At 35.9% G+C, this 27,782-nt stretch overlaps 1 protein-coding gene across 8 annotated transcripts in view; it reads right to left on the bottom strand.

The window, feature by feature from the left end:
* KIAA0586 (KIAA0586 ortholog) overlaps positions 1-27,782 on the bottom strand; it is a 109,150-nt gene that overhangs the window by 19,009 nt on the left and 62,359 nt on the right. For 7 of the 8 annotated variants that reach the window (XR_003135409.3, XM_025444069.3, XM_025444070.3 and 4 more), the window contains 3 exons: positions 27,021-27,198; positions 17,219-17,373; positions 15,469-15,577 (listed from right to left, as the gene is read on the bottom strand). Coding sequence is in view for 6 of the 8 variants with exons in the window: in XM_025444069.3 (XP_025299854.1) it covers positions 15,469-15,577; positions 17,219-17,373; positions 27,021-27,198 (442 nt within the window). In the remaining 2 variants the exon portion in view is untranslated. Of the gene's footprint in view, positions 1-15,468; positions 15,578-17,218; positions 17,374-25,938; positions 26,118-27,020; positions 27,199-27,782 lie in introns of those variants that run through there. The other variant, XR_003135410.3, reaches the window with a different exon arrangement.

The raw sequence follows: 27,782 nt of genomic DNA, 5'->3' as shown, positions 1-27,782 counted from the left end.
ACAGCCAATTAGCATGTTCCTTAAACTGCAGGGTGATCATCTGTTGAGTCTACTTTCCCTTTTAAACCTGGGATGCTTCTCTTTCCTTTTTATACTCAGTCCTAGACTGATCTCATTCATACCCACAGCTTTTTTTTTTTTTTTTAATTATTTTTTTTTTATTTTTTTTTTATTTATGATAGTCACAGAGAGAGAGAGAGAGAGGCAGAGACACAGACAGAGGGAGAAGCAGGCTCCATGCACCGGGAGCCCGACGTGGGATTCGATCCCGGGTCTCCAGGATCGCGCCCTGGGCCAAAGGCAGGCGCCAAACCGCTGCGCCACCCAGGGATCCCCATACCCACAGCTTTAAATAGCATCCATACTGTCAACTCTCAGATTTATATCCCCAGTCTCAACTTCTTCCCTGAGCTTTGATAACAAACTGCTTACTTGATTTTTCACTTGGAGATCTATCAGGCTTCTCAAACTTCACATGCCCTTCACAGAATGACTAATTTTCTCTTCAGTGTTCCCAATAAATAGCATCATCATTCACCCAGTAATTTTCGGAAACTTAGGAGTAATTAATCCTTGCCTTTGCTTTCTATTACACTCCACATCCGATTCATTTTAATAATTTTTAAAAAGATTTATTTATTTATTTATTTATTTATTCATGAAAGACACAAAGAGAGAGAGAGAGGCAGAGGGAGAAGCAGGCTCTGTACAGGAAGCCCAATGTGGGACTCAATCCTGGGTCTCCAGGATCATACCCTGGGCTGAAGGCAGGTACTCAACCACTGAGCCACCCAGGGATCCCTACTTTAATAATTTGTGAAGTGAACTCATTCTTCAGCAGCTCTATCAGGTATATATATCATCAACATACAGCCCACACCTGACCACTGTGACACCTCCACCAGGGCCCACGCCACTATCATCTCTTATCTGGAATACTGTAACAATCTTCCAGTTGGTCCCCCTGTTCCCAGTATTGTCTCCCTATAATCTGTTTTCCAGCTAGCTGCCAGGAGGATTTTTTTTTTAATGTAAATTAGAATTTACCATTCCCCTGCTCAACCCTTCCACAGGAATCTCATCACGCTCAGAATAAAATCCAAATTTCTTTCCAGAGGCTACAGGGCTCTATGTGATCTGCTCTCTACATCTCATTTCTCATTTCCTACTACTGCCCCCCTTGCAACACTCCTCTCCAGCCACACTGGCCTTCTTGCTGGTCTTGGGCACAACAAAGTCATTCCCATCTCAAAATCTTCATTCTTCCTACTCCTTCAATTTGGAATACTCTTCCCCAGATGTTTGCAAAATTTCCTCCTTCACCTCCTTCATTCGCTGCAAATGTTATTCCAGAAAAAACTTCCTCAACTAAATGATTTATTTTTTTTAATTTTTAATTTTATTTTACTTATTTATGATAGGCACACAGTGAGAGAGAGAGAGAGAGAGAGAGGCAGAGACATAGGCAGAGGGAGAAGCAGGCTCCATGCACTGGGAGCCCGACGTGGGATTCGATCCCGGGTCTCCAGGATCGCGCCCTGGGCCAAAGGCAGGCACTAAACTGCTGCGCCAACCAGGGATCCCTCAACTAAATGATTTAAAGTAGCAAATCACTCACCTTGCTTCCTTCATTATTCATGACCCTGCTTTATGATTTTTTAATTGATGCTGGTAGAAAATGCAAATTGATATTGACATTATTTTTTAAATAAAGCAATACCTTTTAAAAAATGTTTTGCTTTTTATATGAAATTAGTTTCAAACTTGGAGAAAAGCTCTAAGAATGGTATAAAGAATACCCATATATCACTTACCCAGATTCAAAATTTTTAACCTCTTCCCCTGTGTTTAAGGTTGGTGTGATTCTTCCCTGTGACTATATTCAGGTCATGCACTCTTGGGCAGAATATTACATAGGAAATGTATCCTGCTCAGATATTCCATCTGGAAGCACACAATGTTTATCTGCCCCCTACAGTGTTATTAATTTTGATTACCCAATGAAAGTACTATCTTTTGTTCTCCTTCTCAACTAATGAACAAATCTGTGAGGAGATACTTTAAGACATGCAAGTATCTTTCTCCTCATTAAAATTTCCCTTTTTATTTAGCATTCATTGATGATTCTTGCCTGATCTAATCTTTACTGAGATCGTTGCAAAATGCTGGCTTTCCAATATTAGTGCTCTTTCCACATTTGCCAGTTGACACTTGGCATTCTTCTGTAAACCCTTTATTTTTTTTCACAGCACTTATTATCATCTAAAATTTTTCTAATTTTATTTACTTATTTACAGGGATTTTACCTGTTACATTTACCACAGCATCCCCAAGGTTTGGAACAGTACCCAATACATAGCAACTACTCAAGAGTGAACAAATGAATGGGTGAACAGACAGAAAGAGAAAGAAAATTGTTAACAAAGCCCCTGCAGTAGGTGGGAAAATAGCCATTTAATATATTTGATCCAATAAACACTTACTAGGAACCCACCATTTAAGGTGCAGGTAGAGTGCAGGTAGTGCAGAGATGAGTGAACTAACCATTGTCTCTAGGAAATGTACATCCTACAGAAGGAGAAAGGCTGTAAGAAAATACTCCTACAAAGTAGGATACTAATGAAGGCTAAATGACAAATAGTATGGGTCTTTCGAGGATACAGAGTAGATCAAGAATGTCTGTGGGAGATGAGGAGGTTGTGTCAGAGGGCAGGGCAGGGGACAGCCCTCAGTAAAGACATTGAAAAAGGTGGAGGTGAGGGGGTGGGGGGGGCGGAACTTAGGAAGTACAGGCAGGAGGAGGATGAGGGGTTGAGAAAGAATACAATTATGAAGCATGGATGGTTACAAGTGACTTGAAGTATCATCAAGCCATCCCTCATTCCATAGATGAGAATAAGCAATCCTGCTAATTCTATACCCATTCCCTCTCTTCTTGTCTTTCTCCTTTTCTCACCTGAATGCCATCACTAACTTCCTATTCTTTCCCCTTTTCTCCTTTCCCACTTCATTGTCTCAGCAAACCCCCTTTTTCCTTCTTTCTTTTTTCTCCCTTCCTTTCTCTACATTTAACTCTTTTCTTCTTTCAGGACTATACCTTTCTCCCTCTCCCTTTGTCAAGAGCAGAATGAGATGGGATCAAGGCTGAAGTGGGAGAGTTACCTTTATAGAGGGAAAAAAGCACAACTCTTTATTTAATCCAAAAGGAAAAAAAAAAAAAAGGCCTAAAGTAGAGCCATAAGAAATTTGGGCTAGGGATCCCTGGGTGGTGCAGTGGTTTAGCACCTGCCTTTGGCCCAGGGCGCGATCCTGGAGACCCGGGATTGAATCCCACGTCGGGATCCTGGTGCATGGAGCCTGCTTCTCCCTCTGCCTATGTCTCTGCCTCTCTCTCTGTGTGTGACTATTATAAATAAAAAAATAAAAAAAAGAAATTTGGGCTAGAGTAGCTATAAATGTTCACATTTGAAAGAGTAAACCTCAGAAATGCAAAAGCATGTATCAAAAAGAGAATTGAGGTATACATTTGGAATTAAGAAGGAGAGAGACTAGAATAGGTGCTATCTGGGGCTTAGTTCAATATGAAATTAATAAAAGAATTACTGGAGAATGGCAAAAGTCCAATTTGCTAACGAGCAACAATTGCACAAATAGCATCATCATCCGGCAGGACTTTGTGACCAGAAAACAAAATCAGAAACCCTTGGAAGTAGGAGGAATGCAGAGTGGGGATTAGCATAGATCAAAGAGACATGGAAGTCTTGGATGGTGATAAGACAGAACTGAAATGGGTCAACCATATAGGTCAGGCAAGATACGGGGCCCTAGGAATAGTTAGCCAAGAGAAGTTAGACCGAGTAATTGGAAGTCCCACTACAGGTGGGAGAAAGAATACATGACTGAAGTGGTTCTGTTTAATTGATGCACTAGCTCCTTCACAATATCTGCTTCCTTGTTCCATTACCCAAACCAGCCAGGTTAGTTAAGGGAGGAAGGAGAAAAGAAGCATTAAGCTGTATAATGAATAAGATAATTATCCCTACACACTTCATGGAGCACAGCTGCTCATTATTCCAAACATACAGGTTCTTCTAAAAATTGAGGTTTCAAGGAGAAAAAAAAGCTAGAGAGGATGAAAGGCAGAAAAAAATCTATCTTAGGAAACTCAGTTCCAGCTAATTAGTACCCTATTGCTTCTGAACAACATCAAATAAGTCCAGTTCTTTAGCTCTTCTACACCTTAAAGGAGATGATACTATGTAGGAAAGGAAATGGGAGAGAAAGCTACTTGGATTCTCCCTAGACCAGATATTGTTGGCAATGAGAACTGTGTTTAAAGACAGTCCCTTTAGAACTTCTTTTTTTTAAATAGATGTAATAAACACTACTCAGAAGTCATAAAATCTAAAAAAAAAAAAAAAAAAAAGAAGTCAATAAAATCTGCTTCAAAGACTTCATGTTCCTAAGCTCCTTATCTTTAATTTGTCCTTTCCACTTTCAATGTCTATCACTCTCATTACTTTTTATTCCTAACCATTATAGGTTTGCTGTGTTAAGGTATGTCTTTTAAGCACTGCCATTAGGCCTGAATTATGTTTATATACGAATTATACCCAGCATTTACTTCAGCAGTGTTATTTTCTGTAGCAAAAAACAATCTTGGGAGATTTTTCCTAGTTAAAAAAATGTTTAATGATATTTTATAAAGCTAGCTGTGTTAAGCCCTACCTAGATGATGTTAAACCTTTGGAGTGAAATGGGGAAAAGGCTAGGGCCAAAGGTAAAAATTTGGGGGCATTTTACATAAATAAAATCTTATTCTATATAACATCAATAATAATAGTGGTAAAGGGCAAAATCATGGATAAGAAACTTTATTTTGATATCTCTGATATTCATATAGCCACTAAGGTTTCTTTTAATTAGTGTTTGCACTGTTTGTTTTCTTCTATCCTTTTACTTTTAACCCATGTCTTTATATGTAAAGTTAGTTTCTTCTTGACAGCACAGACTTGGGTCTTTTTTAATTTGATCTGACAATGTCATTTATTTGAGATGTTTATTTATATTTAATGTAATTATTGATATGGCTGGATTTAAATCAATAATCTTATTTCCTTTTTGTACAACTAAGTAGTTGTTGTTTTGGTGGGTTTTTAAAAATAACTAAGTAATTTTAATTTAGTACTACTTAAATGTATTTAATGATTACTCTATAGAGTTTACAATATACATCTGTCACTGATAATCCACTTTCAAATCACATTATATCACAACATATACTGTAAAAAGCTTTTGTCCATATACTTTGAATTCTTGTATCTCATTTTTCTTGCTATCTTGTCATCTTATTCTTATAGTCACTAAAAATAAACAATATTTTGCATTTGACAGTTATCATTTGACCAAAAAAATAAGAAATCTTTTATTACACTTTCACTTAAACCAGCTCAGAAGCTCTTCATTTCTTTGCATAAATCCAAGTTTCTGTCTGGTATCATTTAATTTCTACCTGAAAGATTTCCTCTTAAGGTTTTTTGTGTGTTTGTTTTAGTACATGCCTGTCTCCCAGGTTTTGTTTACCTGGAAAAAAAGTATTTATTTTGCCTTCATTTTTGAAAAGTATTTTTGCTTGGATATAGAATTCTGGGTTGACTGTGGGTTTTTTCTTTTATTTTGGGGTTTTTAAATCCTCCCCCCCTCCCACAGCACTTTAAAATGTCACTGTATTGTCTTCTGGACTGTGTGTCTTATAATAAGAAAAGTTGATGTATTTCTTATATTTGTTCTTCTGTAAATTAATGTACCTTTTTCCTCTGGCTTCAATATTTTGTCTTTGGTTTTTAGCAGTTTCAATACAATGTGTATTTTTTTCTTTTAATCTTTCTTGAAGTTCCCCCAAGATTCTTAGATTTGTGGTTTAAAGTTCTTTGTTTTGCTTATAAAATTACTGGTCATTATCTTGTCAAGTATTCTTTCTGTCCTGCTTGCTTTCTGTTTTCTTACTGGTATTCCAATTACATGTGTGTTTGGATATTTGATATTGCTCTTAAATGCTCAGATTTTTTTCACTCTTTTCTTTTTGTGTTTCAATTTCTACTGACTATTGCTAAGTTTATTGATTCCTTCGACATGGCAAATCTACTAATAAGCCACTTAAGTCATTCTTCATCTTTACTACTGTTTTACAACATTTCTATTTGAACCTTTCTTATAATTTCCATCTCTCTGCTCAAATACCCATCTGTTCATGCATGTTATGACTATTTTTTCAACTAGGGCCTTTAACATAGTAATTTTAAGTTCCAACATCTGAATCTTATAGGAGTCTTGTCTTGACTGCTTTATCTTTTTTTTTTTATTTAAACAATCAATGTGATTCATCATATCAGCAAGAGAAAAACCAAGAACCATATGATCCTCTCATTAGATGCAGAGAAAGCATTTGACAAAATACAGCATCCATTCCTGATCAAAACTCTTCAGAGTGTAGGGATAGAGGGAACATTCCTCGACATCTTAAAAGCCATCTACGAAAAGCCCAGGGCAAATATAATTCTCAATGGGGAAGCACTGGGAGCCTTTCCCCTAAGATCAGGAACAAGACAGGGATGTCCACTCTCACCACTGCTATTCAACATAGTACTGGAAGTCCTAGCCTCAGCAATCAGACAACAAAAAGACATTAAAGGCATTCGAATTGGCAAAGAAGAAGTCAAACTCTCCCTCTTCGCCGATGACATGATACTCTACATAGAAAACCCAAAAGCCTCCACCCCAAGATTGCTAGAACTCATACAACAATTTGGTAGCGTGGCAGGATACAAAATCAATGCCCACAAGTCAGTGGCATTTCTACACACTAACAATGAGACTGAAGAAAGAGAAATTAAGGAGTCAATCCCATTGACAATTGGACCCAAAAGCATAAGATCCCTAGGAATAAATCTAACCAAAGAGGTAAAGGATCTATACCCTAAAAACTATAGAACACTTCTGAAAGAAATTGAGGAAGACACAAAGAGATGGAAAAATATTCTATGCTCATGGATTGGCAGAATTAATATTGTGAAAATGTCACTGTTACTCAGGGCAATGTACACATTCAATGAAATCCCTATCAAAATACCATGGACTTTCTTCAGAGAGTTAGAACAAATTATTTTAAGATTTGTGTGGAATCAGAAAAGACCCCGAATAGCCAGGGGAATTTTAAAAAAGAAAACCATAGCTGGGGGCATCACAATGCCAGATTTCAGGTTGTACTACAAAGCTGTGGTCATCAAGACAGTGTGGTACTGGCACAAAAACAGACACATAGATCAATGGGACAGAATAGAGAATCCAGAAGTGGACCCTGAACTTTATGGTCAGCTAATATTCGATAAAGGAGGAAAGATTATCCACTGGAAGAAAGACAGTCTCTTCAATAAATGGTGCTGGGAAAATTGGACATCCACATGCAGAAGAATGAAACTAATTTTTAATTTTTTATATATTTTGTCTTTCTTTTCTTTTTAAAGATTGATTGATTATGATAGACACACACAGAGAGAGAGAGAGAGAGAGAGAGAGAGAGGCAGAGACACAGGTAGAGGGAGAAGCAGGCTCCATGCAGGGAGCCCGATGTGGGACTCGATCCTGGGACTCCAGGATCGCGCCTCGGGCCAAAGGCAGGCGCCAAACCGCTGAGCCACCCAGGGTGGCTTTTTTTTTTTTTTAAAGATTATATTTATTTATTCATGAGAGACATAGAGAGAGAGGGGTGGAGACATAGGCAGAGGGAGAAGCAGGCTCTTCGCAGGGAGCCCGATGTGGGACTTGATCCCAGGACCCCAGGATCACAGCCTGAGCCAAAAGCAGATGCTCAACCACTGAGCCACCCAGGCGTGTCCCGACTGCTTCATCTCTTACGAGTGAATTGTATTCTTGCTTTTTTTATTTTTTTTAAGTTTTATTTATTTAAGTGATCTCCACTTGAGTGTGGACTCAACATGGGGCTTAAACTCACAACTCCAAGCCCAAAAGTCACACACTTCTTTGACTGGGCCAGCCAGATACCCCTTTTCTTGCTTTTTTTTAAATGCTTGTGCTTTTGATGGAATGCCAGAGATTTTATAGAAGACAACATAGACTGAAGTATGCAGTATTTACACAGGGAAATGGGAACACTTTTTTTCTTCAGTTAGGCCATTGGTATGATAAATTGAGTAAATCAAGTCAGGAGTTAAGCTGGCTTTGAGTTTTGCTGTTGCTGCAGTTAACTTTGGTGTACCACCAGCTTCAAAATGCTCTAGTGTCACTTCGTGGTTAGCATGGGCCGAGGATGCCAGGGTTTTTTTGTTGTTGTTGTTCCTATTCCACCTTCACCGTTCAGCCTTCACTAGGCACCTGCTCCAGACAGGGAGTTTCTATACTCTTGTGCCTTGCCCGTGATAGGCTGCTGCTACTTGCTACTACTCATTGCTTGTTGCTTACATGGTGAGAGATGTAAAAGGGACAGTTCTCTGTTGTCCTGGTCCAGCCTCAGTCCCAGGCAGATCCCACATGTCCGGGTCTTGCAGTGGGCCTTTCTCAGTGGTTCTGTCTCTCCTCCCCATGGCAGCCAAATTCTGCCTGGTACCATCAGCAAGCTTTATGCAGGGGAGTTTCCTATTCTTCTCCCAGCAATGGTACCGGTATAAGATTTCCTTCCTGTCTGCCAAGAGTGGATGGCTTTCTCTTTATACTTCTGGCAGCTACAATGGGTCTTCACCTATACTCTGGAGGGAACAGATATGCTGCCCCTTTCCCAGTGACTTAAGAATTTTGGTCTTACATCAAAAGGGTCCTAAATGGGGCCTCTGGTCTTTCTGTAAGTTGCAGTCAGTGTCTTCTTCCAGGCCTGTACCAGTGAAGGATTGTCTCTCTGGTCTTCTACCCTGCTTCCCAATCTTTCTTTTTCTAGAGGTCTGTGAGAAAAGACTGCAAGTGAGAGTGAATGCCTCTCATATCTGTAGCTATGATGGTTCTATACTTGGCCTTTAGTAACCCATTAAAAAAGTTTGGCCAGGGATGCCTGGGTGGCTCAGCAGTTGAGCATTTATTAGAGAAAAGAGGGGGGAGGGCAGAGGGAGAGATACTTAAGCAGATGGAGGCTTGGTCTCACAGGTTTTGTAGAAGACACATTTACTCAGAAACACTTATTACGTATTTGGATTTGTGGATTTTGGGCCAAATGTACTGGTCTGTGTCGCATCCCCTTTCTATCAGAGATCCACAAACATGATGTTGATATCACTTCCATACCTGAAGAGAAAAAAAACTCAGGGCACCTGAGTAGCTCAGTGGTTGAGCATCTGCCTTTGGTTCAGTCATGATCTTGGGGTCCCATTATCAGGCTCATGGCAGGGAGCCTGCTTCTCCCTCTGCCTATGTCTCTGCTTCTCCCTCTGCCTATGTCTCTGCCTCTCTCTCTGTGTCTCTCATGAATAAATAAAATCTTTAAAATAAATAAATAAATAAACTCAAACTTTTCATTGTGATTTTGAAATGATTTAAATCACTTATAAATTTGATAGCTATTATAATTTAGCTATATTTCATTTTTTTTTAATTTAGCTATATTTCAAATACAAAAGGAAAAAATGATCACTTTGAGAACAAAAATTTCATTTGAACATGTGGTCAGAAAAGCTTCTAAATACATATAAGCTTTGAATTTCTTAATTCTTACACATTTAAATCATAATTACCATACATGAGATATAAAGGGTGCTAAAATGGCTAGGATTAAACTCAGGACATAAAGTCAAAAATATCTATGATTCTTTAAGTACATTTCCCACAAAAATGTAATCTGCTTCTGATAAATTTTTGTAATTATGTTTGTAATTACAATAATGTAATTTATTATTTTCAGCTTTGATACGTATTTACTGATCAATATATATATATATATAACCTACAAATATAAAAACCTGAAAAATGCTGTGATTTTTAAATTATTATTATTATTTTTTTTTTTTTTTGAGAGACAGAGTGTGGCAGTGGGGAGGGGCAGAGCAAACTCTACACGGAAAGCAACATGGGGCTGGATCTCACAACCCTGAGATCATGACATGAGTCAAAACCAAGGGTGAGGGGATCCCTGGGTGGCGCAGCGGTTTGGCGCCTGCCTTCAGCCCAGGGCGCGATCCTGGAGACCCGGGATCGAATCCCACATCGGGCTCTCGGTGCATGGAGCCTGCTTCTCCCTCTGCCTATGTCTCTGCCTCTCTCTCTCTCTCTGTGACTATCATAAATAAATAAAAAAAAAATTAAAAAAAAAAAACAAAAAAACAAAAAAACAAAACCAAGGGTGAGAGGCTTAAGTGACTGCACCACTCAGGCGCCCCATGAATGCTGTAATTTTCAAGCAGATTGATAATCTAACCTTTAAGCACAAAACATATGATCTCATTTTCCCCTTTGATTAGAGTATGTAAAGAACGTTTAGCTTTCTATTTATTATTTACTACGGTGGCCTTAAAGTTTTAAGAGAAAAACTAAAGAAGAAAATATTTTTTAAAGATTATTTATTTTAGGGATCCCTGGGTGGCTCAGCGGTTTAGTGCCTGCCTTTGGCCCAGGGTGTGATCCTGGAGTCCCAGGATCGAGTCCCACGTTGGGCTCCTGGCATGGAGCCTGCTTCTCCCTCTGTCTGTGTCTCTGCCTCTCTCTCTCTCTCAATGTCTATCATGAATAAATAAATAAAATCTTAAAAAGAAAAGATTATTTATTTTATTTGAGAGAGAGAGAGAGAGAGAAAAAGTGAATGCAGGAGCAGGGGGAAGGAACAGAGGGAGAGGGAGAAGCACACTCCCTGTTGAGCAGGGAGCCTGCGGTGGGGCTCCATTATTCCATGACCTGCGACCTGCGAGGAAGGCAGACAACCAATCGAGCCCCTGAGGTGCTCAAGAAGAAAATATTTTGTAAAGTGAACTATATTGTGTTGGGAGAACTGGACAGCTACATGCAAAAAAATGAAACTGGACCACTTTCTAATGCTGTACACAAAAATAAATCCAAAATGGATTAAAGACTTAAATGTGAGGCTGAAACCATAAAAATCCTAGAACACGGGCAGTAATTTCTCTGGCATCAGCCATAGCAACATTTTTCTAGACATGTTTCCTAAGGCAAGGGAAACAAAAGCAAAAATAAATTACTGAGACTACATCAAAATAAAAAGCTTTTGCACAGTGAAGGAAACCATCAGCAAAACAAAAAGGCAACCTACAAAATGGGAGAAGGTATTTGCAAATGATATATCTAATAAGAGATTAATATCTAAAATATATAAAGAACTTCTGTAATTCAACTCTAAAAAAAAAAAAATCTGATTTAAAAATGGGCAGAGGACCTAAATGGCATTTTTCTAAAAAAGACATATAAGTGGTCAACAGAAATATGAAAAGATGTTCAACATCACAAATCACCAGGGAAATACAAATAAAAAACCACAGTGAGATTACAACTTCACATCTGTCAGAATGGCTAAAATAAAAAAGAGAAGAAATAATAAATGTTGGCAAGGATGTGGAAAAAAAGGGACCCCTGTACATGGTTGGTGGGAATGTGTATTGGTACAGCCACTGTGGAAAATACAGAGATCCCAAAAAAATTAAAAACAGAAATACCATATGATCCAACAATTCCACTACTGGATACTTTACCCAAAGAAAATGAAAATACTAGTTCAAAAAGATACATACACGTCTATGTTTATTGCAGCATTATTTACAGTAGCCAAGACATGGAAGCAACTTAAAGTGTCCATCAATAGATGAGTGGATTGGAAGATGTGATATGCATGCATGCATGCGTGCACACACACACACACACACACACACACACACACATATCCCACAGGAATATTACACAGTCATAAAAAGGGATAAGATTGTGCTATCTGAAACAACATGGATGGACCTAAAGGGTATTATGCTAAGTGAAGTAAGTCAGACTGAGAAAGACAAATACCATATGATTTCAATCTTATGTGTAAGCTAAAAAAAATAAAACAAATGAATAAACAAACCAATAGCAGAATCAAACCTATAAATACAGAGAATAAACTGATGGTTGCTAGAGGGAAGGGCCCGGAGGAGATAGGTAAAACCAGTGAAGGGAAGTGGAAGATACAGGCTTCCAGTTATGGAATGAATAAGTCACAGGAACAAAAAGCACAACATAAGGAATATAGTCAGTGATACTGTAACAATGTTGTATGATGATAGATAGCAGCTACCCCTGTGGTGAGCACAGCATCAATGCATAAACTTGTCAAATCACTATGTTGTACCCAGAAAACTAATGTAACACTGTGTGTCAACTATATTCAAATTTTAAAAAAAGATACTGATAGAATATAAAAAATTAAAAAATAAAAGGAACTATTTTAACACATTACTTTATAGAATTTAATTGTTCCTGGTTTATAACAACCAAGTGAATTTAAAACTAGTCTCATTAATATGAAAGAAAGTTAACTTGCACAGTAGAAGATACAGTAAAAGTTAACTTGTACAGTAAAAAGGAAAAAAAAATAAAATGACTCATTAAAATCACTTAAATGGTTGCTTTCACTATAAAACCATTAATCAGGACATAGAATCAGATAAGTGGTATCATGTGGTCAAAAATATATCCAAGCGGGATCCCTGGGTGGCGCAGCGGTTTAGCGCCTGCCTTTGGCCCAGGGCGCGATCCTGGAGACCCGGGATCGAATCCCATATCGGGCTCCTGGTGCATGGAGCCTGCTTCTCCCTCTGCCTGTGTCTCCGCCTCTCTCTCTCTCTCTCTCTCTCTCTCTCTCTGTGTGTGTGACTATCATAAATAAATAAAAATTAAAAAAAAAGTTAAAAAAAAATATATATCCAATGAATTCAATACCAAATGAAAGAGTTTCACTCTTATATTCCAAAGATAGTCATCTGTCAGATCAATTCAGTTTCTCTCTTTTATATTAAAACTTGAAAGTCATAATCAAAGGGGAAGAAAAAACAAGGATTTTACATATTTCTTGGAAGCACAGTGCTAGGACCCATGTCCTACCAAATCTTGGTCATTGAAAGAACTGTTACTATTAGTGAACTGCTTGATTCTTTATATATAAATATTAAACTACTACACATTTCAAAGTGAAATACATGATACTTTCCCCTGAAACAGTCATAATTTGGGGTTCAAGTATTCTTAGAAGCATTTGTCTCTCAAAAAAAGATGCGGTTTTGATTCCCTTGTGATAAGGTGAATTTCCTTCATATCTTCAAGGTCTCTATATAAGAGATAGGATTGAATTCCTTCAAGGTCACCCAAAGTCCTGAGAACCCTCAAGGATTATTTTGGCACTCTAACTCTCCTATTCTCTGAAACATTTGGCAATGTCATAGAGTTTCATCAGAGAAAAAAAATAAAGCCCACAAAATTTATGGGGAAAAAGTCATAACTGACTATATTTGCCAACGCAATCATATTCATTAAAAAAATATTCAGTATGGAGATATGTATCAATTATAGAGTGAAACACTTGGCTTCTATTTTAAAATGTTCTATTTATAACTCACTGAGTATTTATTTGTCTCAGTCAAAGCTGATATAGGTCTGCTCTCCAAACTTTTGTATTACATAAATACAGGTAGTTAAATAATAAGTTAACTAAATACAGGTAGTTAAATAATAAGTTAAATAAATAAAGTTAAATAAAAAAATTAAGTTAAATTAAAAAATTATATATATTAAGTCCAACTGTTCTAAACTCTTTCTAAATAAAACTTCCTTTAACTGGCCAACACCTCGGTTTCTTTAATTCTTCTTATGATTATATTATTATATATATTATATATATTATATATTATATATATTATGATATATGTTATAATATTGACTTATTATATGTTAATTAGATATTATTTAATGACATTGTACTTAATGACATTTTGTTGTAAGTCAACAAGAATTTAACTATTGCCATCTTGTGGCCAGACATTCATATATGTGGAACCGAAAACAATGTCACTTTCCTAAAGAGATAACTTTAAAATCTTACCAAATAAATTTTCCTATCAGCTGAGAAAAATGACCATTTTATTACATATAATACCCTCCCAAAAGAAAAAAAATTATTAATAATTTTAAGAAATTACAATTTTTAAACCCAACTTAAATATAGTCTTTGACTATAAAATGGTAACAGTACTCAGTAGAAGGACATCAAGCAGTCCTGATATTATCTTAGAAATATTCATTTGATCATATCTATATACTGTCATGATTAATTTTTAAATACTATAAGAATTTTACAGGTAAGTTTCCATGGGATTCTAAAATACAATATTAACACTACTGTATTATGGTTGGGTTGAAAAGGTGGTCAGGATGACAAAGTTCTAAGAAGTTAGAGCAAGAGAGGAACAGAAAACAGAAAAGTAAAAACCTAAACATTACATGCCATAATTTTAATAATTATCTTGAGTAATTCCTCATTTAGGTCTTCCCTATAAAACTAAATGCAGAGTTACATTAGCAATTATATTGGCATTCAATAAATGAGATAAATATCACAATTATAAAAGCAAAGAAAAACATTATACTGCCCAAAACATTCCTAACACTTTTTCCCAGATTGTGGAAATAAAGTTTTAAAACAGAAGACACCTTAATTTCTACTGCCAAATTTCATAATTTAGGTTATATTAAATTTAAATGACTAAGAAAGTAAATAAAGCACAAAGCCAACAGTCTTTCAGAAACAAAAGGCAACATCAAAATGTTGGGATGCTTATTGTAGAGATGAAGTTCAACCACACAACTTTGATAATCAAACAACAGTATAGAAAAGGTCATTCATATTAATAGAATTTAATATGAGAGTCCTTTGGTTTTTTTTACATTGTGCTTATTGGTGAACTTTACCCACACTAAATAGCCTTTACAAAGCGCCTTTATAGCCATAGCTCCTGCCTTTATCCTATTATAATTTAAAACAGACAACTAGGACACAGATACAGACCTATCAGTAGATAAAAGGGCATTTAATTGTACAAGAACCAAAAGGTAAGATTAAAGGAAAAACACTATGTGATGAACATTAAGGAAGGCATATGATGTAATGTGCACTGGGTGTTGTATTAGACTGATGAATCACTGACCTCTACCTCTGAAACCAATAATACATTATATGTTAATTAAATTTAAAAATTTTAAAAATAACAATAAAGGAAAAACACTACCTAAGAGTTTAAAAAATCCATTAGAAATAGTGTTTATTGGTAAAAAGAACACACATACAGTCAAATAGGATACCAAATTCTTTATCCCAGTAGACTAAGAAAAAACAAAATACCTACAGACAAGAATGAGATGTATATAAAAATATTCTCATTTATACTTATTCAATATCAGGACAAGAATCAAACTATTACATTACAAGAAAACAAATCTTACCTTGTTGCTGTGAAAACGAAGTATCAGATTTATTTCTTACACGTATTAAACGGCTTTGTGCTGGCTTATGTTCAACTTGCTTATGTTCTTGGTCATGTTTTTGTTGGTACTAAAGAATTTAAGACATAAGTCATTGCTTTTTAAGTTACTTTAAAGATTTTTGAGCAATAAAATTTAGATGTTTCTAAAATTTGAATACTATCCATACCTTCTAATTGCTAAATGTGTGATAGAGTACATATTACTAATGAGAAGATATTGGAAATAAAATCTTTAGAAGATTTGGGTAATATACAGATTTCAAATATTCAAATCATTTCTGTCTATTTTCACTAGAGAATTCAGAGCTCCTTATAAATCAAACTATTCTAGATACATATACATGATGGATTTAGACAGGATAAAAACTTAATTTGCTTGTAAGCTCTCCCACATAACCACTTTTACATAAAATGAAAATCTGCATAATGCACTGCAATTTTCAAAGAGCTTTTATATTTAGTAACATCATTTAATTCTCACAAGCATGAGTAGGTATTGTTACCCTCCTTCGCTATTCAAGAAATGTATATTCCACCATAAGCCCCATCCCCTCTCTTCCTTACCTATAACTTAAAACAAATTTGAAATTGACCACAGTCACACATTCTTTTACAATCACGTATCACAAATTGTGAAGCCATTTTCTTTCTTCCTTTTCCTGCCTTATGGGCCTAATTATGAATGAGTTCTGAAAACAGCTATACTTTAACAGGAATTTAAAAAGCTATCTTTGGATTCTTATCAATGAGTGGTTGATCCACAAGCTGAACTCAGGCAATCAGAGGCTCCTTGCTCTCTCCCTGTCTTTGGAATGTACGTTCCACCTACTATTTCCATACTAGAAGTAGTTTTAAGGACATAGTCTTAAGAGAGTAAGGTGTTATGAGACCATCTGGACTTAATACCTGACTGAACCAAATTAAGGCTTCCATATAAATTTTTATTCTGGTGGGTGGGTACAGAGATCTACTTGTCTTACAGCTGCCTAAGACAAACCTCATAAGTAAGTTCCCTTGCTTATTAAACCTGCCACCCACCAATCTGAAGTGTCTGCGTCTTTATTTGGTCTCCTCTTGCTCTCCATGCATAGGAAGCCAGTTTTGAACTTTACCCAGGAAACTCCTGAGGTTGCAACCAGTAGTACCAACACCATGCAATGCTATACAATTCCATGCAATAAACACTTAGGGAATAAATTAATCTACCATGAGAAATGCATTGCTATTACACAGATACAAAACTGTTTTGAATAATATGAACATTTCTTTACACATTGAAGAGTAATTAATCTATTTTTTTCAGTATACAAGATCACATGGGCCATTGGCCTAACTCAGTATGAAATTTCTTATGCTTCCATGTTAGCAACCTTTACAAATTTTAATATAATAAATTTATGCACAATTTACTGAGCCCAATATTGCATGGGGATCCAAAGTATAAATAATAACAGCTACCTAACTAGTGACAAGCATTTTATATATGTTATTTTTAATCTTTAAAATAAAGATGAGGATACTGAGGCTTAGAAAAAGGCTATATATTCAAGGTCACAGCTAGAATCCTAAGAGCTAATAAGATTCGTTATCCAGGTATGAGTTAGTAAATAAAGGAAGCATGGCTCCAAAGACTATGCTCTTGACAGTACACCATGCTAAGACAATATTATTAGCATTCTCATTTTAAGTAAAGTACATTAATTTGGTACCTGATGAATATCTTCAGCTGCTCCTGATAACTTAACATCATTTTCTTGTGCTGTCAGAAGGGTTGTGGGAAGAGCAAGGTTGGAATTTGGCTGAAACTCCAATTCTTCCAAACTCATTGGACCATGACTAGCACATGAATCTTCATAACCAGCACCTGTTATCAAATATATAAACAAAAAGTTAAAATTAATTGCTTATCTTAGAAAAAGAACAAGTAATTGACTAAAATTACCAATATTTCTCATTGCTGAATAAGAAGTAGCAGTGTACTTTAACCAAAATAATCTGGTACCAAGTCTTCATTACAATTAAAACCAAACCATGTAGAGAATGCAAAAAATACCTATGTTCCAACAACTCTATGGATTATTCTAAGGTTCCAATCAACAAGTTTTTCATGCAGTCTACACCAAATCCAACTCCTAAACTCCAACTCCTAAGATTCCAGCTTACTTTTTCTATCAGTAAGAGCCAACACATAACTTTATTTCTAAAATGTAATGTGAAAGCAAGGGGCAATTTCCTAGCTAGAAAATGTTAGTATTGCTTAGCTTTGTTCTGTAGATATTTTTCTTCAAGTGATCAAGTTCTTCTTTTTTTTCATCCAAATGGCATCTCAATCAAATCAATAAAAAGAAGGCAATAAGAGCAGAGCTATCTATCTAATATCATGGTACATTTATATTGCATCTTATACTCCATACACTTTCACATTCGTTGTCACTTAATTTAACTATTATAAACATTCTATAAAGTAGTCAGGTCAGATAGTTTTATAACTATCATTTACTGACAAAGTTAAGGCTCAGGGAAGTTAACTATCCAAAAAGCAGAGGAATTAGAATCTTCATTTTCCAACTCCCAGTCATTTATTTTATATTCCTACTGAAATATTTCTAGGAAAATTTTGTTTTTCCTAATTAATGGTCACCTTTTACATACATACCACAGTATATAAAATTTGTATATACTGTATATAAAATTTGTATATACTGTATCTCACTGTAGTCAATAGAAATAGATGTATATATTATATATATATATTTAAATATATACCACAGTATATAAAATTTGTATATACTGTATCTCACTGTAGTCAATAGAAATAGATGTAGATCTGAAGCATTATACCTAAACAAATCATTTTAAATGAAATAATATTTTAAAGACATCATAGGGATCCCTGGGTGGCTCAGCGGTTTAGCGCCTGCCTTTGGCCCAGGGCGCGATCCTGGAAACCCGGGATCGAGTCCCACGTCGGGATCCCGGTGCATGGAGCCTGCTTCTCCCTCTGCCTGTGTCTCTGCCTCTCTCTCTCTCTCTCTCTGTGTGACTATCATAAATAAATAAAAATTTAAAAAAATAGCTTAAAGACATCATAAATATTTTCCATTTAAAGTCAGTGTATTTTAAAAAAAAAAAGTCATTATAGGGGGTGCTTGCGTGGCTCAATTGGTTAAGCATCTACCTCTTAATTTTGGCTCAGGTCCTGATGTCAGGATTTTGAGACTGAGCCCTCTGTCAGGCTCCATGCTGGGTGTAGAGCCTACTTAAGATACTCTCTCTGGGGCACCTGGGCAGCTCAGTTGGCTAAGCATCTGGCCTTTGGCTTGAGTCATGGTCCCAAGGTCCTGGAATCAAGTCTCACATCAGTCTCTCTGCTCAGTGGAGAGCCTGATTCTCCCTCTCCCTCTGCCTGCTGCTCCTCCTGCTTGTGCTCTCTCTCTCTTTCAAATAAATAAATAAAACCTTAAAAAATTTTTGATTCTCCCCCCCACCTCTCTCTTAAAAAAAAAAAGTCAGTGTATTGACAATGTCTTAGGTATAACAAATAAATACCCTCTGTTCTTTTATGTTAATCTCTATTTTTAGGTGAGTTTTACATAAAATAAATTATATACCTTGAGTTTTAATTTTTATATTTCCAGATTCAATCTCTACAATTTCTCAAATTTTTATCAACTATTTTATTCTCATTTAATTATCTAGCATAATATCGTTAATAATGGTAATAATATCCATCATTCAGAGTAACTATTGTTCTAGGCCTTATATATTGGCTTCTTTATACTCTCCTATATCCTATTCTATTCATATGTCACTTTTCCAAGATTTTCCTAAGACTGGCAAATGAATTAAGATAAAAAAATTAGCAAATATAATGTTAAAAGAGAAGATATTAAAAATTCTGTGCTGATCATAAGGTTACATATCTAGAAAAACCAAGACACTCTAGTGAGGAAATATAACTCTATGAGAATTAAGATAATTAAGTAATGTGACTGAATACTAGGTAAATATATAAAAATCATTGGTTTTTCTCTATATTATACCAGTACACACCTAAAAATGGAAAAATAATCCTTTACGGACAGTGATTAAAACTTTAAAATAATTTAAAAATAAAATTAAGAGGGATCCCTGGGTGGCGCAGCGGTTTGGCGCCTGCCTTTGGCCCAGGGCGTGATCCTGGAGACCCGGGATCGAATCCCACGTCGGGCTCCCAGTGCATGGAGCCTGCTTCTCCCTCTGCCTGTGTCTCTGCCTCTCTCTCTCTCTCTGTGACTATCATAAATAAATAAAAATTAAAAAAAAAAAATAAAATAAAATAAAATAAAATTAAGAAAATAATAGAATCCACATGAATAAATTATTAAAACATATTGATGTGAACAAACAAGATATGAATAGTAAGACATACTATAAAAATATTAATTCTTCCAATATTAATAAATAGTACAATTCCAATTAGGACGATTATTTTTTTAAAGATTTTATTTATTCATGAGAGACACAGGGAGAGAGAGAGAGAGAGAGAGGCAGAGACACAGGCAGAGGGAGAAGCAGGCTCCATTGAGGGAGCCTTATGTGGGACTTGATCCCGGGTCCCCAAGATCAGGCCCTGGGCTGAAGGCGGCGCTAAACCACTGAGCCACCCAGGCTGCCCTAGGACAATTTTTAATAAAAAAAAATAGTTTTAGAGTTTATATGGAATAAATGTCTGAAACCTGCCAACCAAAGTATGAAAAAATTTTTGAAGGGGAACCTTGCCCTGTCAGGTAATAGAATGTGCCATAAAGACACAATAGTCTGATATGTTTAAGATTATAGAAAATCCAGAATACTTATAATAAAGAATCCAGAAAATACTCTATATCTATGAGAATAGTATACAAATTGATATTTTATTTTTATTTTTTTTAAAGATTTATTTATTTATTTATTTATTTATGATAGACCTAGAGAGAGGCAGAGACACAGGAGGAAGGAGAAGCAGGCTCCATGCCAGAAGCTTGATGTGGGACTCGATCCCGGGACTCCAGGATCGTGCCCTGGGCCAAAGGGAGGTGCTAAACTGCTGAGCCACCCAGGGATCCCCCAAATTGATATTTTAATATCAATATTTTAATATTGATATTTTAATTCAGTGGAAAGGAAAACAGTTTATATATTAGTTGATGCTGGCCCAACTATTTATGTGGAAGAAAATCATATTGGACTTTTACCTTACACCATTTGCAAAAGTAAATTCCACATAGACTTAAATATAAATATATACTAAATAATGAAAATCTTGCAAGAAAACCTATGAGACTACAGGTATAAACTTGTGTTAGGAGAAACCTAATCAAGTCATAAAAACACATAAAGTATAAAAGAAATAACTATATAAAATTCTTTTAACTATATGGCAAAGAAAGATTATAAATAATGTCAATGAATTCAGTTCAAATTTGGAAAAAGATATTTGCAATATAGATGATAGAAAACATCTAAAATATAGAATCTTTAAAAATAAAATAAATAAAAATAAATAAATAAAATATAGAAATAGTTCTTATAAAATTATAAGAAAAATTTAGAACCTAACAGATGGGGAAAAAACTTAAAAGGTAATTCACAGTGAGCAAATCCAAATGGTTAACAAACATAAGAAGACATATATACTCATATGCAATCAGAGACGTGTGAGTAATTTCTACAGGATTTACTATGCAAAAACAAATGCTGGCAGGTAGGCATTATATGATATCAGCTTGTAAAATAACAGCGCACACACACATCATATGTATCTATCATGTATATTATACATGTGAGTATGTCCATGAACAAAAACAGGAAGATTACATGCCAGAATCTTAGTATGAGTTAGCTGGAGTAAGGCATAATATGAAATAGAAGAAAATGTGAGGACAAATGAATAGACAGAAGACACTCCAAAAAAATTGTTCATAGTTTAATATATGATATAATCACATTTTGTTTTATGTGAAATTATATGTGGTTAATATATAAGTATAAAGAAAAAATTAATTAAAAAGACATGAAATAAATTTTGATAAATATCTAAATGTAGGGACGCCTGGGTGGCTCAGCAGTTGAGCATCTGCCTTCAGCTCAGGGCATGATCCCGGGATCCGGGATCGAGTCCCGCATCGGGCTCCCCGCGAGAAGCCTGCTTCTCCCTCTGCCTGGGTCTCTGCCTCTCTCTCTGTCTCTCATGAATAAGTAAATCTTTAAAAATAAACAAGCAAAAAGATCTAAATGTAAAAACCCAGAAAGTATATAATCAAATTTTTCCCCAAAGCATTCAAAAAAGTGCGTAATAGCTTTCAACTCATATAACACCCTATCATTTAACATATATTTACTATGTCCTAGATGCTACAAACTTTGCTTGACGACAGGATAGGACAGTAAACAAGATAAAGTCCCTACTACCCTCAAGTGAGATTACAGATCAGTGTAACAAAAGCAACATTAGGCAGGCAACATTAGAGAGCTATACAGAGAGCACATATGACAGGTATCTAACCTAGTGATAAAGGGTCAGGAAAGAATTCCTTGACAGTCACGGTAACAATGCTAAATTTGCTCAACACAGTAGTGTGACTTCTATAAAGTATGCTCATTGAATGTGGGAGTCTTGTCTGTATAATGTAACTTCACTCTTTGTAACTATTATATCATCCACATCAAATTCATAATAACTTGAAATCCATAACTTTACTCTTCTAGAGACTTATGCAATGAAAAAGGAACCTTGGACTTAGAAACTAAGACTTTTAGAGAAGACTAAATCCACTCAAAATTGCCAGTGTGAGCAGCAGCTTCAGGTTTGTCACAAAAATAGACTTCTCCATTTGTATGAAACCCAAAGGTGCCTAAAATTCTATATGCTTAAAACTCCATTCATCCTTATGTCCTCCTAATTCTATCCTTTCTCCATATTCCCTCTTTCTTAGTGAATGGAAATTCCATCTATTTAACCATATGGATGGACTTTCTTTTGCTCCTCTCATTTTCAAACTAAGTCTTGTCCATTCTCCTCCTTGTCTTTCCAATCTCCCTTTTTACATTTCCTCATTGTTGCATAATAATGGTTCCAGCTTTTCTGTAACACCTGTCCAATCAGGCTCCTTGCCTCCAGTCTTAATCCTTTCCAATCTACTCATCACGCTGTACACCTTAGATGATCTCGCTAAATAAAAGGCAAAGATGATCATATCAGGCATTTACTTACAACCCTTAATGAATCTGAGAATATCACAAAACATTCAGAATTGACAGAAATTCAAGACTCAATTTTCCATGGGTATAAATATAAAATAAGATTGGCATTATCTTCCATTTGGCATATAAATGGATCCCTATCATGTTAGAGTAAATTCAAAAACTATTTCATATATTATCCAGGACTTTTTAGGACCTAGTTTCTGCTAACTACTCCAATCTTATTGCATCCTTAGGTCTAGCTCATTGATTAAGTACTTATATCTCCCTAGTTAAGTCTTGCTATTTTTTTACTTTTTCCCCTTGTTTCATTGCATATTCAGCCTGCAAGGTCTCTCCTCATTTACTACATGGCAAACATCTATTCATCTTTGAGAATCCATTTCAAATAAGCCTCCTCTCATGTATGAAGTCTTTTTTGATTGCTCTCTGCAGGTACAAGTGACCTGTACCCCATCCTACAACTACAACAATTTACTGCATGTTTGTGTCCTCTTGTTTATTACTTCTACTAGAGAAAAAATCCATTATGGATAAGGCCTTAATAGGTTTTATATTCCTAGTCCTTCAAGTATACTTAGAGCATAGCAAACAGTCAAAAAATATTTTCTAAATCAATAAGTAACTGTACAAACTGGAACATGCTCCACCATTAAGATTCAATTTCATATCGACTTGTAGGAAACCTTCTCGGAGCCCACATGTGTGGGTACAGTCCTCCCCTGCACTCCCACAGCAGTCTGCATTGTACTAATCACACAGTATTATATTACCTTTTTTGTATTTCTCCTACAGTAGTTTGTAAACTTCCTTGAGAGCAGATGTCTAGCATCTCTGTATCTTAAGTCCCTAACATTGTACAAATATAATATAGTATCAGATACATAGTAGGTACTCAATACAAGTTTTCTGAATAAATGAGAGCTAGAATTCAAAGTGTATTCTGGAGTCCTCACAATTCATTCAAAAATACCAGTTTACATATTAGGATTCTTAAGGCAACTCTTCAAAGCTAATTTTGCATCTTTTTGTTATTCAACCCAAACTGAGTGCCTCAGGATTAGGAAGGGTGCTAGGGAAATATAGGTTGCAAATAGGATACTTACTGACAATGAACAGAGGTGGGAAGATGCAAGGTAAGAGGTGATGAGCCTCTATAGATAGTTATTAAAAAATCAATATAGGGCACCTGGGTGGCTCAGTCAGTTAAGCATCCAACTCTTGATTTTGGCTCAGGTCATGATCTCAGGGTCGTGGGATCGAGTCCTGCATCAATCTCTATGATGAGCATGAAGCCTACTTAAGATTCTCTCTCTCCCTCTAACCTCTGTCCGTCCCCCGCACTCTGTCTCTAACAACAACAACAAAATCAATATAAAAGGCATGAAATTAGCCACCAGCAGAAATAATGATACATGGCATTAGTTCTCTATGGGCATAGTCTTTTTAGGTAACTGTGAGTAGTTTCCATTTCTCTTAAATACATGTCAGAAGGCATTTTTACATACTCTTGAGTATTATTAAAGAGAACACCACTCACTATGTGCTAAGTAAGCACTGTGCTGACTACTTTATATGCATTGTCATTTACTAATCCTAATAACCTTAAACGGTGGACACTATTTGTGATAACCAGCCTCCAAGATGGCTCCCCGAATCCTGTCTCCTGGTATTCACACCTTTCTGTAGTCCCCTACAGTATTATTCCAGGATTGGTCTGTGTTACTGATAGGATGTGGCATAAACAATTGCGTGTCACTTCTGATATTAAATTATAAAAGACATTGAGGTTTCCATCCTGATTGCTTACTTTCTCTAAGATCATCTTTGTGGGAAGCCAGCTGGTGTCATGGGCAGTTCTAAAAACAGGTTCTTTGTAGTGAGGAACTGAGACCTTCTGCCAGCAGCCATGTTGAGTGAGCTTAGAAAAAAAGATCCTCCAACCCTGGTGGAAGCCTTCAGATGACCTCAGCCCCAAAAAACAAGCTCAAGGGGGATCCTGAGAATTACCTAGCTAAGCCACAACCATATTTGTGACTTTCAGAATTGTGTGAGATAATAAATGTTTGCTGTCTTTGGCTGCTAAATTGTGGGGTAATCTGTTAAATAGCAATGGGTAACTAATACACTAATATTATCCCTACTTGATAGATGAAGAAGCTTGGGCTGAGAGATATTATATTACTTGCCTCAAAGTACACAGAGCTGAAATGCAAACTAATATCTGAAACTTCCAAAGCCCAAATTCTTAGCCATACTCTGCTATATGCCTGACCTTGTGTTATGCCACATAACTTATTATTTTTTCCTGTTAAATAAATACCTAAAATGTGCTTACTATTACAAATACACTGTACTGTAGGCAATATGCTAGGTGCTACCAGAGGGATAGGGAGGGACTAAATAGGATATAACCTTATGTATTTTATTCTATAATAATCTAACAAGTACCTAGTTTTTCTCAAGTACCTTACAGCTGTGAAGTGATCTGTGGGAGCCACCTAGTGTTCATTCTGTTTAACTGCAATCTGCATAGTTAGCTATATACAAATATAAGCAAAGAAGGATAAAGAAAGAGGCAAGGGGGCATCCCGGGTGGCTCAGCGGTTTAGCACCGCCTTCAGCCCAGGGCATGATCCTGGAGACAGGGATTGAGTCCCACGTCAGGCTCCCTGCATGGAGCCTGTTTCTCCCTCTGCCTGTGTCTCTGCCTCTCTCTCTCTCTGTGTCTCTCATGAATAAATTTTTTAAAAAATTTAAAAAAAAAAACCTGTAAAACATTTAATTCTATCACTATGTGCACAAAATGAGAAATAACTCCAATCTTACATTTATTCTCCTGGAAAATTTAGTCTTGAATTTCTCTCAATTCTGAAAGATAAAAGGTGTTTGCTCAATATGAAATGGAGATTTTAAACATTGCATGCCAATGTTTTCCTAACTTTATGCATTCCCTTTTCTGATTTCTGGAAAATTTGCATAACTCCAGAAGTTCTTCTCACTTAAGAGAATCCAGCAATAGCCATGGAAAAAAATCAGTAAATGACAATATATTTGATCCTCATTAATTTGCTGATTCCATATTTACAAATTCACCTACTCAATAAAATTTATTTCTAACTCCAAAATCAATAGTCACAGTGCTTTTGTGGTCATTCACAGACATGTGCAGACCAGTAAAAAACTTTTGCCTCACCCAACTTACATTTTACCAGCTGAGGCTGAACAAAGTGATGCTGTTTTCTTATTTCAGCTCTTATAACTGTAAACAAGGGTCCTTTTTGCTGTATATTTACTGTCTGTTCACATTTAAAAATGCTTTTTGTTGGTGATCTGTGGTTTCCAAGGGCTCCCAGTCACAGTGCTGAAGGGCTATCTGGTTTCCTAAGTGCACAAAGGTATGACGGGCCTTAGAGAGAAAATCTTGGATTTGATAAGCTTTGTTCAGGCACGAGCTACATTGTGAACCCGGATCTCAAGGTTAATGCATCAACAATATATATTATAATAAGATTTCTTTACACATAACACAGGTTATATATCAATCAGTGGACAAAGATGTTATCATCAGAGGCTTGCAGGAACCAGGCCTGTATCTTCCCCTCGGAGCAATGGGTCAGTATTTACTAATCCAGTGTTCCTGGTGACTCCATAGAACATAACTACCAGAGATAATGAAAATCAACTGAATGTGCTAGTGATCAGTATTCTCTCTTCTATTCTTATTTCCAAAGTGTTATAGGAGAAAGTCTGCTTAATGAGATTCTAAAATAGCCACAAATGCACTGAGCGCTGTGTCAGAAATTTATACAATGTGAAGAATGAGTTTCTACAGTATTATCTCATTTAACTTAGTCCCAAACAAGATACGTTCTGTCACAGTTTTGGTGTTCTAAATTATATTTTTCTAATACACAGTAAAATAAATACATCACTATTAAAAAAAATTAAGTATATGTATGCATATTACCAAAATTATCCCATGCATCACCCAATAGGGTTCACATACTTACACTGATACCTAAATCATATTTGGTAAAATATTGGTATATAGGCCACAAAAAAAAGTCATTACTAAACTTTTCAATAATGAAGACCCTTTTTAATAAAGAAATTTTGCCTCCACCTAAAAATCACTATTTTCTTAACTCAGATGAGGATCATGACCGCAATTATTATACAAGACAGAATATAGCATTCAGCATGGAAACAGTACAAAGAAAGTGTGATGGGAGTCAAGTGCATTCTAATAAATGATAAATTAAGAAGCAATATGTTGGTGCATACCTGTAACTGTGTCAAATTGCTGAGATAGTGGCTTAGGAGCACATTTTTCACCCAAAGACCCCACATTAGTGGCAGGTGGCTGCATAGAGACAGAACGTCCCGGGAAGATGTTCTCTGCTGCTGCTGTCAGCCCAGGCCTTTGTCCTTCACTAAGCTCACCTGCACAGTTTTCCAAGTCCTATGGAAGGTAGAAACAATTGCTAAAAACACCATATTAAATTCAAGTCAAAACAGCAAAAATTAGTCAAATATCATGATCCATGACACTTGGCTACTTGAAAGATATTTTAGAAAGTACTTATTATGATGCCACACTCACACTACTGAAAGTCTTAAAAAGTTTTAGTTCAATCAGGCATCTAGCAATTGGCTTTGTTACTAATGTTTTATGAAGATAAGTAACCATTATCTATTTTTCCAACTCCAAATTCAATAGCAAAACATCTAAGAAAAATTTTATGATTTAAACTAAATGCTGGCACACATTACATGATTCATACAGCCTCAAATAAAAATAACAGAAAATTTATCTTTCATTCTCCATTAATAAAAACTGCCTGAACTTGCTAGAGTGAACTTTATAGTTAAACAAGTATGATGAGGAAAATATACCTTACGTGACATAAACATTACCCATATCCAAATAACTACATTTTTATAAGTATATAAGTGGAAGAAGACTACTTTCACCATATTTAATAAAGCTTTTTTACCTGGGAAAGTATACAAGTACAAATATATTTCTTTATCAAATATACAAAA

This window comes from Canis lupus, chromosome 8, assembly GCF_003254725.2.
Source record: "Canis lupus dingo isolate Sandy chromosome 8, ASM325472v2, whole genome shotgun sequence".
NCBI classification, from domain to species: domain Eukaryota; kingdom Metazoa; phylum Chordata; class Mammalia; order Carnivora; family Canidae; genus Canis; species Canis lupus.
This window is presented reverse-complemented; position numbering and strand designations above follow the sequence as displayed.